The sequence below is a fragment of the Salvelinus alpinus genome, chromosome 18 (genome assembly GCF_045679555.1).
Source record: "Salvelinus alpinus chromosome 18, SLU_Salpinus.1, whole genome shotgun sequence".
NCBI lineage: Eukaryota > Metazoa > Chordata > Actinopteri > Salmoniformes > Salmonidae > Salvelinus > Salvelinus alpinus.
Genome location: NC_092103.1, coordinates 2659772 through 2673663, shown reverse-complemented (window position 1 = coordinate 2673663; position 13892 = coordinate 2659772). Strand labels below are relative to the sequence as shown.

The 13892-nt window shown below is 45.6% G+C and overlaps 1 protein-coding gene across 1 annotated transcript in view; it reads left to right on the top strand.

The window, feature by feature from the left end:
- LOC139544610 (pappalysin-1-like) overlaps positions 1-13892 on the top strand; it is a 96355-nt gene that overhangs the window by 50191 nt on the left and 32272 nt on the right. The window contains exon 10 of the mRNA XM_071351938.1: positions 1492-1688. Coding sequence (XP_071208039.1) covers positions 1492-1688 — 197 coding nt within the window. The remainder of the gene's footprint in view (positions 1-1491; positions 1689-13892) is intronic.

Below are 13892 nucleotides of genomic sequence, written 5' to 3'. Positions count from 1 at the left end.
AAGCTCCAGCCCCAGCCACAACCCCAGCTCCAGCCCCAGCTCCAGCCCCAACTCCGGGTGGGATGTCTGGAAAAGCCATACTGGTGTATCCTCCTGCCTGGTCTCGCTCTCTCAACTCTCTCTCTCTCGCCCCCTCCTCTCTCTCTAAATAAAACAGAAACGATCCTAATCTGTCAAGTTCATCAGATAGTGTTACGCTCCTGGAGGCCCTACTCGTTCCCAGCCTCCCCTACAGGAGAGGGCACGCCTTGAGTGTTACTTTATTTATGCAGACATCCCATTTCTGTCAACTGAAACGAAAACAATGATGGGAGACAAGCGAGGAAAGCTGGAACTGCTGAGAGGGCAGACATGTTTACACTCTGTGAGAGGGGAGGGGGAGGAGGTGAGAAGAGGAGGAGGTGAGAAGAGGAGGAGGGGAGAGAAATGGATTTTAAAATACTCCCACTGTTGATACATTGTACTCTTAGAGAGAAATTGATGTTAAGGTGTGCAGCAATGGAGTTGTATCTTGTGGGATGTGTTTGCCACTCACTGTTGGTCAGTATCTGAGAGATCTGTCTCCGTGTTACCCAAGATGCCTTGTGTGCTTGAGGAAAAAGATCCCTTCGATAATGGACTCGTCCAGTCCTCAAAGCACACACTCTAACAAATATATATATTCCATTTAGCAGACGCTTTTATTCAAAGCGACTTCAAGTCATGCATGCATACATTTACACATGGGTGGCCCTGGGAATCGAACTAACAACCCTGGCAGTGTAAGCACCATGATCTACTAACTAAGCAACGGAGGTCTACACAGTCAAACATTAAACGTGTGATAAATGTACCTGTTTCTCAACTTAAACTGTAAAGTGGGGTTCTTCCTTGTGAAAAATGGAGGGACTAGCTGGACTAGTCCAATAACAAACACCAATTTTTATCAAAAGAGTTTTAAAACCACAAATAGATTGAAAGTTCTGAAAAATCTATAGATATTTATTTTAAAACAGAGTATAAAATACCAACCATGCTAAAAGGGCTTATTTAAACAAATAAAACAGATAGCATGCCTAAACAGATAGCATATAGCATGCCTAGCTTCCTCTATCCCCATGTTGAATGCTCTCTACCAAATAGTTTTCGGACATCATGAATAAAGCAGGAATAATCATTGAGGTGTGGTACAGTAGTGAGTGTGGCCTAAACATCCAAGACAAGACAAGACAATAAACCAAGACAAGATCAACTATTAGCAAATGCAGTTGATAGCTAAAGTGCAATGGATAAGCTATGATATATATATTGCGTAATCTGGGCCCAGTTCAACAAGTTCATTGACATCAACACTAACAGTTTTGAAACAGTTTTCAAGTTCATTCGCATTAACACATTAACCTCCACACAATCCAAACGGTTTAAGAGCAAACATTAAGATTGAATCTCTTCTCTCTTCTCTCTTCTCTCTTCTCTCTTCTCTCTTCTCTCTTCTCTCTTCTCTCCCTCCAGAGGAGCCCAGTATGTGTTACTTCTACGACGGTGATGGAGTGTGTGAGGACTTTGAGCGGGAGACCAGCGTGAGGGACTGTGGCCTGTATACCCCCAGTGGCTTCTTGGACCAGTGGGCCACAGCCGTGCACGTCTCCCACCAGGAGAGTCTCTATTGCCCTGGCGAGGTGGCCGCCGGCTATCCTGCTGTCACTAAGGTACTTCCTTAATGTTATTAAAAAAAAATGTACCCCTTTTTCGTGGTATCCTATTGGTAGTTACAGTCTTGTCCCATCCCGTACGGACTTGGGGGAGGCGTGCGTCCTCCGAAACACAACCCAGCCAAGCCACACTGCTTCTTGACACAATGCCCACTTAACCCGGAAGCTAGCCACACCAATGTGTTGGAGGAAACACTGTGCTCCTGAAAACCATGTCAGCGTGCACTGCACCCGGCCTGCCAAAGGAGTCACTAGTGTGAGATGGGACATGGACATCCCTGCCAACCAAACCCTCCCCTAACCCGGACAACGCTGGGCCAATTGTGCACCGCACCATGGGTCTCCCGGTTGCGGCCGGCTGCAACAGAGCCTGGACTTGAACCCAAGATCTCTAGTGGCACAGCTAGCACTGCAGTGCCTTAAACTACTGCGCCACTTGGGAGGTCCAGGTACTTCCTTAATGTACATCCATAATCTACGCCATACCACATTATAGGTAGTGTTCAATAGGGCACTCAACAGAAAACATTTTAAACACTTTGCAGCAAAATTGGTGTTTGTTATTGGACTAGTCCAGGTAGTCCCTCCATTTTTCAGCACCAAGTGGTTTTAACAATGACATGGTTTTCCATAAGTGGTTATGACAGACAGATAATGGTAGCCAATTTAATGTGTACATGCCACCTCACATTACCTCGTTGAATATTTTTGGTACAATTATTTAGCTACTTATGAATGTCTGTATCTGTTACTGTGAGCTGAGTCTATGTTCAGGGGCTTGTAAGGTCACGAAGACAACGGATGTCTACACTTCACCTTGACAGGCCCCCATGATGTCAGCATTTTGTTTGGGAAGTTTATTGCGCTTTCTCATCTCAGAAGTCTCCAGCTTTTCTTTTTTGGGGGGAGGAAATTGAGCCCGAAAAGCTCTTGAAAACGTTATCTGATTCATTTTTGGCCCCCGGGTGTTGTAAAGAGAGAGCTGTCTGTTGTCTGAGGTGAAGTTTATAGCTTTCATTAATGTAATGCTTATGGAGGACAGGAGAAGATATCATTGATTCCACTCAGAGACTCTGGGGCCATTGATCTGTTGCTGTCTTGGGACACAGGGAATCACTGAGTGCCAAAAACACACTACACAGAGAACAACTGCATTAGGTTCTGTCCTATTGAACCTCTCTCTGCTCTACAGGCCGTTACCACAATGTTATTAGATTGGATATAATGATTAACAAAGTGTTATTTAATTGGAGGCAGGCTTATTAAAGGACCCCACCAAACGGCAACGTAACTCATGTTGTAGAGCGGAAAAGCTTGATCAGGTTCCACCTCAGAAGAATGACGCAGGTTACTTATACATATTAATGAATTGGGGGTGGAAAGGAACGTCGTGGTGATTTCTCCCTTCAAATAGGGCACTGACAAGCTATCAGTGTAGCTAGCTAGCATGCTAACCTTATCTCGCTAGCTAGCTATCTTGCTAACCTTATCTAGCTAGCTAATGTTATCTGTTGTTGCTGTCTTATTTATTTTTACTACACCATATTCAAAAGATTAGCCAGCTTGCTAGGGATATGGCTGGCTATGGCTGGAGCTGGGTTTATCATAAGCATTTAAGGGAAAACCTTTCCAACAGATGGAAACTAGTATCTTTGACTTAACCAATATAGTTGTGGCATTTTCCATAAATTGTGACTGTGAATCAGCTAAAGAAATAGTAATAAGATGAATCTCCAGTAATATGGATAACTGTTGAAAGGTTGACATGCGTTTTTCTACATTCTATTGGACACGGACGGTGCAACCTTTGGTAGGTAGGCTGCTGGCAGGCTTTGGCTGCAGTACAGAAAAGCCAAATCAGCCCGTGCTCATAGTTCTCATAGGGGAAGAAATTATAGTCTACATTGACTTTGCTCAAGATGCACACCGCAAATGACATGTAACAACACCCTGAGCACATCAGACACAAAACACCCATACAAATGTGACAACAGCACAACAAGTTCCTTGAATTTTCTTTTTTTTTCTTCATTATTTTACCAGGTAAGTTGACTGAGAACACATTCTCATTTGCAGCAACAACCTGGGGAATAGTTACAGGGGAGAGGAGGGGGATGAATGAGCCAATTGTAAACTGGGGATTATTAGGTGACCATGATGGTTTGAGGGCCAGATTGGGAATTTAGCCAGGACACCGGGGTTAACACCCCTACTCTTACGATAAGTGCCATGGGATCTTTAATGACCTCAGAGAGTCAGGACACCCGTTTAACGTCCCATCCGAAAGACGGCACCCTACACAGGGCAGTGTCCCCAATCACTGCCCTGGGGCATTGGGATATTTTTTAGACCAGAGGAAAGAGTGCCTCCTACTGGCCCTCCAACACCACTTCCAGCAGCATCTGGTCTCCCATCCAGGGACTGACCAGGACCAACCCTGCTTAGCTTCAGAAGCAAGCCAACAGTGGTATGCAGGGTGGTATGCTGCTGGCATACAGCTTCTTTTGCAGCTTCCTTTGCATTATAGGGCAGACAATTGTGGTTTCTAGCTGCACCAATCAAAGCAGTGGAGTGTGTAGAGAAACAGTAGTGAATGGTAAAAAACATTCATCTTGGGGCGACGGGGGGAGAGGGGTTCCAAAATGAAATCATATCACGCAATTTTACCATTTCTAAAATGATCATATACATTTTTTTATACAGACTAGCAAAAGAATTATAGCAAATTGACAAATTATGCAATGGATTATGATCATTTTCTGGTAAAAAAGTGGAGGCGCAAAAACATACGTTTGCATTTGCTCCATGGCTCAGGTGGCCAAGTGGACGCACGGCTGTTTGGCTCAGCTCAGTCGCAAAGAGGAAGAAGTTTGCAGCTGTTTCTGATTAATAGACAATGTCATAAAATCCAGCCCTGAAGCGAAATTTAGTCTGGAAATTATTTTCACAGTATATCATAAGAAAACACACGGCATTGACACGACTTCCATGAATGTCCCACTTCGGATTTCCCACTTCAAGCCCAAATATATAATACTTTGACTAAAACAATTACTCACTAGCTAGGTATTCTAAAATCTGCATAAACAAAATATGTCAATTTTTCCTCCAGAGATGTATTTACATAAAATGGATTTGTTGCGGATAAAAGTCTGTGCATGATGACGTAGTGCACATGAAAATTACTTTTGCAGTTAAATTCCCATGTACAGAATAAAAAATACAGTGGCGAGAACAAGTATTTAATACACTGCCGATTTTGCAGGTTTTCCTACTTACAAAGCATGTAGAGGTCTGTAATTTTTATCATAGGTACACTTCAACTGTGAGAGACGGAATCTAAAACTAAAATCCAGAAAATCACATTGTATGATTTTTAAGTAATTAATTTGCATTTTATTGCATGACATAAGTATTTGATCACCTACCAACCAGTAAGAATTCCGGCTCTCATAGACCTGTTAGTTTGTCTTTAAGAAGCCCTCCTGTTCTCCACTCATTACCTGTATTAACTGCACCTGTTTGAACTTGTTACCTGTATAAAAGACACCTGTCCACACACTCAATCAAACAGACTCCAACCTCTCCACAATGGCCAAGACCAGAGAGCTGTGTAAGGACATCAGGGATAAAATTGTAGACCTGCACAAGGCTGGGATGGGCTACAGGACAATAGGCAAGCAGCTTGGTGAGAAGGCAACAACTGTTGGCGCAATTATTAGAAAATGGAAGAAGTTCAAGATCACGGTCAATCACCCTCGGTCTGGGGCTCCATGCAAGATCTCACCTCATGGGGCATCAATGATCATGAGGAAGGTGAGGGATCAGCCCAGAACTACACGGCAGGACCTGGTCAATGACCTGAAGAGAGCTGGGACCACAGTCTCAAAGAAAACCATTAGTAACACACTACGCCGTCATGGATTAAGATCCTGCAGCGCTCGCAAGGTCCCCCTGCTCAAGCCAGCGCATGTCCAGGCCCATCTGAAGTTTGCCAATGACCATCTGGATGATCCAGAGGAGGAATGGGAGAAGGTCATGTGGTCTGATGAGACAAAAATATAGCTTTTTGGTCTAAACTCCACTCGCCGTGTTTGGAGGAAGAAGAAGGATGAGTACAACCCCAAGAACACCATCCCAACCGTGAAGCATGGAGGTGGAAACATCATTCTTTTGGGATGCTTTTCTGCAAAGGGGACAGGACGACTGCACCGTATTGAGGGGAGGATGGATGGGGCCATGTATCGCGAGATCTTGGCCAACAACCTCCTTCCCTCAGTAAGAGCATTGAAGATGGGTCGTGGCTGGGTCTTCCAGCATGACAACAACCCAAAACACACAGCCAGGGCAACTAAGGAGTGGCTCCGTAAGAAGCATCTCAAGGTCCTGTAGTGGCCTAGCCAGTCTCCAGACCTGAAACCAATAGAAAATCTTTGGAGGATGCTGAAAGTCCGTATTGCCCAGCGACTGCCCCGAAACCTGAAGGATCTGGAGAAGGTCTGTATGGAGGAGTGAGTCAAAATCCCTGCTGCAGTGTGTGCAAACCTGGTCAAGAACTACAGGAAACGTACGATCTCTGTAATTGCAAACAAAGGTTTCTGTACCAAATATTAAGTTCTGCTTTTCTGATGTATCAAATACTTATGTCATGCAATAAAATGCAAATTAATTACTTAAAAATCATACAATGTGATTTTCTGGATTTTCTGGACTTTGTGAAGTGTACCTATGATAAAAATTACAGACCTCTACATGCTTTGTAAGTAGGAAAACCTGCAAAATCGGCAGTGTATCAAATACTTGTTCTCCCCACTGTACAAGTTTATTGGGTTTCCATCGCATTTTCAACTCACTGATGGTTTTGTCACACAAATGTTTGCGTTATATACATAGCAAATGTGCCAAAAGATCAAAAGCTCATCACCTTGCTCTTTCATCACCTTGTTAAGTTCATCATCATTTATTTCATCTATAGCCTAAGAAACTGTATGCTTTCCCGAGTCACAATGAGGAGAACCATGCAACATATCATATTACTTCGATATGATGGAAATTATATCAATATTTTTGCATAAGTGTTTCCACTGATATTTCTCACAAAATTAAGTTTACCGACACAATAAGATCCCACCTTCTCTAGCATATTTTGTTTTGTTGACATCTTGAGGGAAACTTGGTTAGTGTCTTAAATCCTTGTGCAGCATCATGAGTAACTCAGAAAAAGGTGCCGCTGTTGTGGTACTTTAATGTGTTATATGATTGGACATAGTACAGGGACAATGGACTGGTATGTAACGGACATTTTTGTATTATTAGTATAATATTATACTGTAACTATGTATGTGACCATTTCTGCCCGATTGACAGAGATCTTACTATAAAGCCAAAACAACATTTCAAATAGACAGGAATCATCTTACAGTCTTCAAAAAGAGTGGCATACATCCCACTGAAAGTATTGGGACTAGAAGCACTTTAGTGTGGTCCTTTGCAGCTCAGTTGGTAGAGCATGGTCCTTGTAAGGCCAGGGTAGAGGGTTCAATTCCTGGGACCACCCATATGTAAAATGTATGCACGCATGACTAAGTCGCTTTTGGATAAAAGTGTCTGCTAAATGGCATATATTAATGTTTTCAGAACTGTTTTTGCACAAAGAATGTAATTTAGTCTACGCAGTGTTTTCAATACAGAGAAAGGTGGCCTCTCAATACAAGTGTTGAGCTCCTTTTGTGACGTCAATGTTCATACTATCTACACGAGCTCACAGCTCGATGCGTGTGAGAGAGGAGACAAAGTGTGTTCCCACCAATGTAGTTGCATAAGAAGCTATTTTCCCTGAAGACCCAGCAGAGCAGCACACGTGCTCCATAAATGATTTCTACTGTGAAGAACACAGTGCCCTGGGTCAGCTTGAGATGGTATCACTGCCAAACTGCAAGGCCACCTACCGTAGGCTACACACACACTATCACATACACACACAAACTGTAGGCATACACACGCATACACCATGCAACAACAGCTGAAGCTATCCAGGAACAGCAGCAGCTACAGGAACAGCATGTGTTCACCCTGAGTTAAGGACCTCGTGGTTTCAGTGTTTTAAAACACTCGGATGAAAAACGCCGGGTTTAGTTGGGTTCATCTGACATGCCTTTACTATTGATCGTTACAGTAATGCCTACTTTTCAGCACATACCTCCTCAACCTGTCAGACTTCCCTCAGACTCCCCGTGCCCAGCTCCTGCCGCACCTTTAGGGAGATCCTTCATCCAGACGTGGCACGCACACACTCTATTTGATCCCGGCCTATGCGCTCAGAGATAATATCTCCCCCAGTCAAGATGACAATAAAGCTGTCTCACAAAATTACAGTAACCAGCTACCTCTTTGTATGGACTACACGCCCCACACAGAATATCCCCTGCCTTCCATTCTCTCTCCCCCAAAGGTGGGCACAGGAGATGACGCGTTCTGATTTCCTGTCTACTGTAACCAGAGCACCTAGGGTTTATTGGTACTAGAAGCGACTTCCACAGACTCAAGTTTGCGAGTTAAAGTTTTCCCTCCACGCAAGGCTGATCGGGGCACTGTCCAGTTCTGCTTCCCGCTGAAGGTTGCTACTGCACTGTATCGAAGCAATGTTGTTCGCCCTTAACTATACATATAGGTGTTTTTTGGCAATGTTATGTGCTGTAACTAGATAATTACACACAGGTGTAACAGCTACTTTTCCAGCGATGTTGCTGATATATAGACTTTATTGTTTTCTTTCATGACTTTTCAATGTTTACTGTTTAGTGCAGATTTCACTTGGACATAACAGGTTTACCAGAAACCTACAGTTTCCCACTGTACCATATACATTCTATTTACGCTTTGAGGCTGAACTTCACATGTCATGGCTCAGAGCTGTGAGGTCATGGAAACGAGTTTGGGGCATGGAACCATGGGCGCTTCTGATCTGGATCTTCAGTGGTAAACAAGGGCAAGGGCCGCCCACCAGCCAGCAGCCACAGTGCATCGTGGGTAACCATATTTGATGTCAGGTAGTGTGGGTGATGGTGGAAGGCTCCTGGCTCCAAACTCTCTTGTTGTTTTCTACCACGCTTGTTGTGTCCCCCACCGTGGTCGGGGCGGTGTCGGGCCGGGGGGGGTTTCAACATTTCAAAGCACAGGGAGGCAGGGTGTGCGGGGACCAGAGGGAGAAAGTTAGTGATAGGAATCTGTCAGGATGCATGAAAGGAACAACAGACGTATGGAGGACGAAGGCACTTGGGATGAGTTGGACCTGGTTATTCATGGAATCTGATGTGGGCTGGGGTTACGGAGGGTGTATCTACAGGCAGGCCAGACGCACACAGGCGAACATATGTCTGCACCTGGTTAGATACAGTAAATTAACTTCTTATAGGAAGATCAGGGCAAACTTTTGCCAAGCAAGTCGATGGTGGATCATTCTCATCCACACATCTGCACCACTGAGCTAAACTCTGGCAGCTTCCTTCTTCCCTCCGTTTGGGTGAGCAACAACCTTCCAGCACCAGCCATACATAAGAAACACATCATTTCCCCTGAAGACACATGCACTGTCTGTCAGTCTGGCCGTCAGGGCCAAAACCAGGCTGAGAAATGATATAACGCAGCATGCAAAGCCTTGTACTTAGGAAACAAAATATACACACTGCCACTGTGTGTAACAGCTGAGAGCTCAGTAGCCTGCAGTCTTTCTTCTTTCAAGAAGAAATCAGCGATTCAGAGTGACACGCATCTATCAGAGGGCCACTGACCGTGGCTACCGGGCTCGCCTGTTGACTTTTATAGCCCCGCGCGCTGTCGGAGGGCAGGGCCCACGCTCTGTTTGATTTTCTTTCCTATTTTTTTATTCTCGCCGTCAGTTTTATCATGTCGGTTGCACAGTGTGCCGGTTGTGCAGGAGGGTAACTCCATCCAGAATGAATGTGGAGGTGGCGCTCCATTGAGATGTCTTGCACTCTGAGAATGTGCAAAGGGCACACGGGATGGATGGAGGGACAGACAGAAGAAGACAGAAGGAGATAGAGAGAGTGTGAGAGAAAATAGGAAAAAGAAGGAGGCACAGAAATAGGATGTGAGACAGAGACAGACAGAGAGAAATAGAGTAGGAAAGAGAGGGAGAGAGACGGACATAGAGAAAGAGAGAGAGAGATGGACAGAGAAAAAGAGAGAGTAGGAAAGAGAGAGACAGACAGAGAGAAAGAGAGAGTAGGAAAGAGAGAGAGAGACGGACAGAGCGAAAGAGAGAGTAGGAAAGAGAGAGAGAGACAGACAGAGCGAAAGAGAGAGTAGGAAAGAGACAGAGAGACGGACAGAGCAAAAGAGAGAGTAGGAAAGAGAGAGAGAGACGGACAGAGCGAAAGAGAGAGTAGGAAAGAGAGAGAGACGGACAGAGCGAAAGAGAGTGTAGGAAAGAGAGAGAGAGATGGACAGAGCGAAAGAGAGAGTAGGAAAGAGAGAGAGAGACGGACAGAGAGAAAGAGAGAGTAGGAAAGAGAGAGAGAGACGGACAGAGCGAAAGAGAGAGTAGGAAAGAGAGAGAGAGACAGACAGAGCGAAAGAGAGAGTAGGAAAGAGACAGAGAGACGGACAGAGCGAAAGAGAGAGTAGGAAAGAGAGAGAGAGAGAGAGACGGACAGAGAGAAAGAGAGAGTAGGAAAGAGAGAGAGAGAGACGGACAGAGAGAAAGAGAGAGTAGGAAAGGGAGAGAGCGATGCAGACAGAGAGGAGAGGAAGAAGGCAGACAGTGTTTCTTTGTACTGTGTGCTTTGCTTTCGTCACTAGCTCTATTCCCTTCACTAAAGACCTCAGACAGTTTGTTAATGGATTATGTCTGCTGTCAATTTGATCCTAGCGAATAATGTCTACACCCAGTAACAAAGGGAGGAGCAACGCTTCAGATGTGCATTTTATGGAAAATGCCATGGCTTAGAATGAAAATTTCATAACAAATAATGGACACTAATGCATAAATTGGCCAAACCCCAGTTTCACACCCCAAGGACAGCCCTTATTTAATTATTTTAAACAGATTCAAAGTCATCACAACTCTGCTTTTTTATTTAATTAATATACCATACAGACACAAGAGATATAATTAACTTAAGCATTAAGACAATTTAAGGGTTGATACGTGTTAATGATGATACAAATCTGCCTCCTTGCACATTTGAAATGTGTTTCTTGGCCAATTCATCTGTAGTGCTAGCTTCATCTTTCCATTGAGGAAGTGGTACGATGTTAGGGTTAGCCATGTATAGATGCATATAGAAGACCAGTGTTTGAGGGTCTGCTTTGGGAAGTTTACGTACATGAACATCTGTTTTTTCTTTCCCATGGAACACATGCACGCACGTTCACACACACACCACACACGTCACGTACCTTCCGTCTGTCCAGCAGCAGCTACAGTAAGTCGGCCTGCTTCATGTAGGATTATAGTCGTGGTCCCCAGAGGATTCATTGTACCACTCCTGTCTTTGTGCAGCACAACATAATGTTCACACAGTAACACCATGGGATATTTATTTTAGCTGGGTTAATTGGTGAATTGGGCTTAGCGCTAGCAACCAGCAACGCATATTACAGTAAACCATTTAATGGTGAGCCAGGTGATTTCTCAGGGGATGGATGCTGCCCAGCAATCTCTGACGCAACCCCGGTCCAGAGCCCTAGAGAGCTCCAGTGTTTTATCATGGATCCCAGGCAGACTACAGGATAACATTAGTAGCAGTCCACTCACGCCGCAAATAATCACCAGTATATGATGCTGAGCACAGGCGTTTAGCACGTTAGACCATGTATGTGCACGGGCAGGGAGCTATGGATAGAGATTCCTTCTCGCAGGCAACTAAGACAGTGTGGTCCCTCAGGTACCTCACCGTTTACTAGAAGAGGAGGAGAGAAGAACATGAGAGAAGAGGAGGAGGAGGAGGAGGAGGAGGAGGGGAAAAAAGTGTCTGGCTAGTAAAAACAAGGAAACAATCACCGTGGTTTTGTTCCGAGTCCCAGAAGTGCAGTGTGCGCAGGCAGAAACACACACACCAAAGCCCGTCCAGTAGCTAACAGCTCTGTGCTCTCGGTGAGGAACTACAAGGAAGGGCATGTTTCCCTCACACTATAAACCCACTCCAAACCACACTCCTTGTCAGGCTTGCGGCCAGTGACATAAGCATGTGGTAACATTAAAAAAGCCCCGAATGGCGTTCCGACGTTCTCCTGTTTCAATTATCATTAAGGGAACCATCTGGAAACCCCATCAGGTCGGGTTCTGGAGGTATCAGCAGCCCTCATTTACATTTTGAGCTGTTAACACGTAGGTTTTGGCCGCAGGGACGAGTGTTGGACGTGTTGAGTGAGGGACATTTATGTGCCAGTGGCAGCCTGACAGAGAAGGCCATGCCCAAGGAATCTATCGCCATTCTGAATCCATCTGCGATCGGCTGGTTGGCCTGGCACTGGTGCACCCACCCACCCTGGTTCTGTGGTCGTAGCACCAGCCACTGCTTAGGTCTTGACAGATGAGATCAGGGGAGTAGGTAGACCACACTATTACTTTGCCCTCAGCTCACTCGCTGGGCTGCGGCTAGAGCACGGCCTCCTCTCAGTAGGCCGTATAAGCCCCGTTATTAGCTCAGTAGCCAATGGGACGGTGTGCCTGGCGGTAAGGGTGGGGCTGGGGAGCCGTTTCTCCTCGGTGACAGGACATTACCTCACACGTCAGGCGCTTACCAGCATTCCGCTAAATAATGGCGGTTTGAACCTCGCACAGGACTCGACCCGCAAATGTCTCACAGATGCTCGCTTCTTCCGCCCTGATGGAGCTCTTATTTATGCTAACTTTCACAAAACAAAGCGGGGATGAAGAAAAAAGAAAAGAAAAAGAAGCCAAGCAGCTGTTTACTGGATGTGTTTCGATGAAATAAATAAACACATTTGGGAGCCGTGGCCAAATAAGAAACATCCGCTCCCCAAATGTGCCGTAATGTGTGTTGAATCCAGTGTACTTAGGGAGGGGCAGCCGGACGTAGAGGAAACCAGCGGTAGTCAGCTAGGGCGGACAAGCTCCAGCAAACGCCGTGTTCCAAAGCTGCACTTTTCATGACCAATCCTGAGAGGCCAAACAGGGTCACCCCTCGCCCTGAATAGGCCTGTCATAAGCTACACAGTACACAGGAGCAGAATATGGACCATTCTGTTGACAAGCAACATAGATGTTTATGGCTTGATTAGATGTCATTCATACTTATGAATGAAAATATTTGCAGAGAAGTGTATACAAGCATGGGCTATTTTCAACTCATGAACTGAGTCCCAGAGATGCTGCATGTACTCTCCTCTGCAGGATGGCCATGAGGTTAGAGAGAGAGGAACTGTGAGATCACCCTGCAGCCAGTTAACATATTGTGAGTGGGCTGCTCTTGGGTGGCTGAGGTTACTGTTGGGTTTGGGGTTACGCTTGGGGCCTCTCCCTCTTTCTCTCTTCCAGCTCGCCTGACTGTGTGTTTATAGCTATAGACCTGGGGTTGGGGTTAGGGCCCTCTCTCTTCCATCTTGACTGTGTGTGTGTCTCCGCCTAAGCCCGAGGTTGGCGTTGGGTTGGGTGTTATGGTCTGGGGCCTCTCTCTTCTCCCAGCCTGGCTGTGTGTGACTGGTTGTAGAGTTTGGGTGTTATGGTCTGGGGCCTCTCTCTTCTCCCAGCCTGGCTGTGTGTGACTGGTTGTAGAGTTTGGGTGTTATGGTCTGGGGCCTCTCTCTTCTCCCAGCCTGGCTGTGGCTAAGGCTTCCCTCTGCAGAGGTGATCTAACTTCTACCACTGGCATCCGATCTGAACCGCAGCGGGAAACGCCATGGTAGAGGCAAATTAAGCAATTAAGACCATCATTATGTCTCTGGCTCTGTGGTTTTTTACCCTCTCCCTCCTCCTTCTCTCTACGTCTTTCGTTTGGTGGGGGGATCATTGTGAGAAATGGTGCTGATAGGCAGTCTGTCCTATTTGCTGCATTTGAGCAGAACCCTGCTCCCTGTCTCCCTGTCTCTCTCTGTCTCTCTCTGTCTCCCTGTCTCTCTGTCTCTGTTTATCTATCTGTCTCTCTCTGTCTCTGTTTCTCTCTCTGTCTCTCTCTGTCTCTGTCTCTCTCTCTGTCTTTCTCTGTCTCTCTCTGT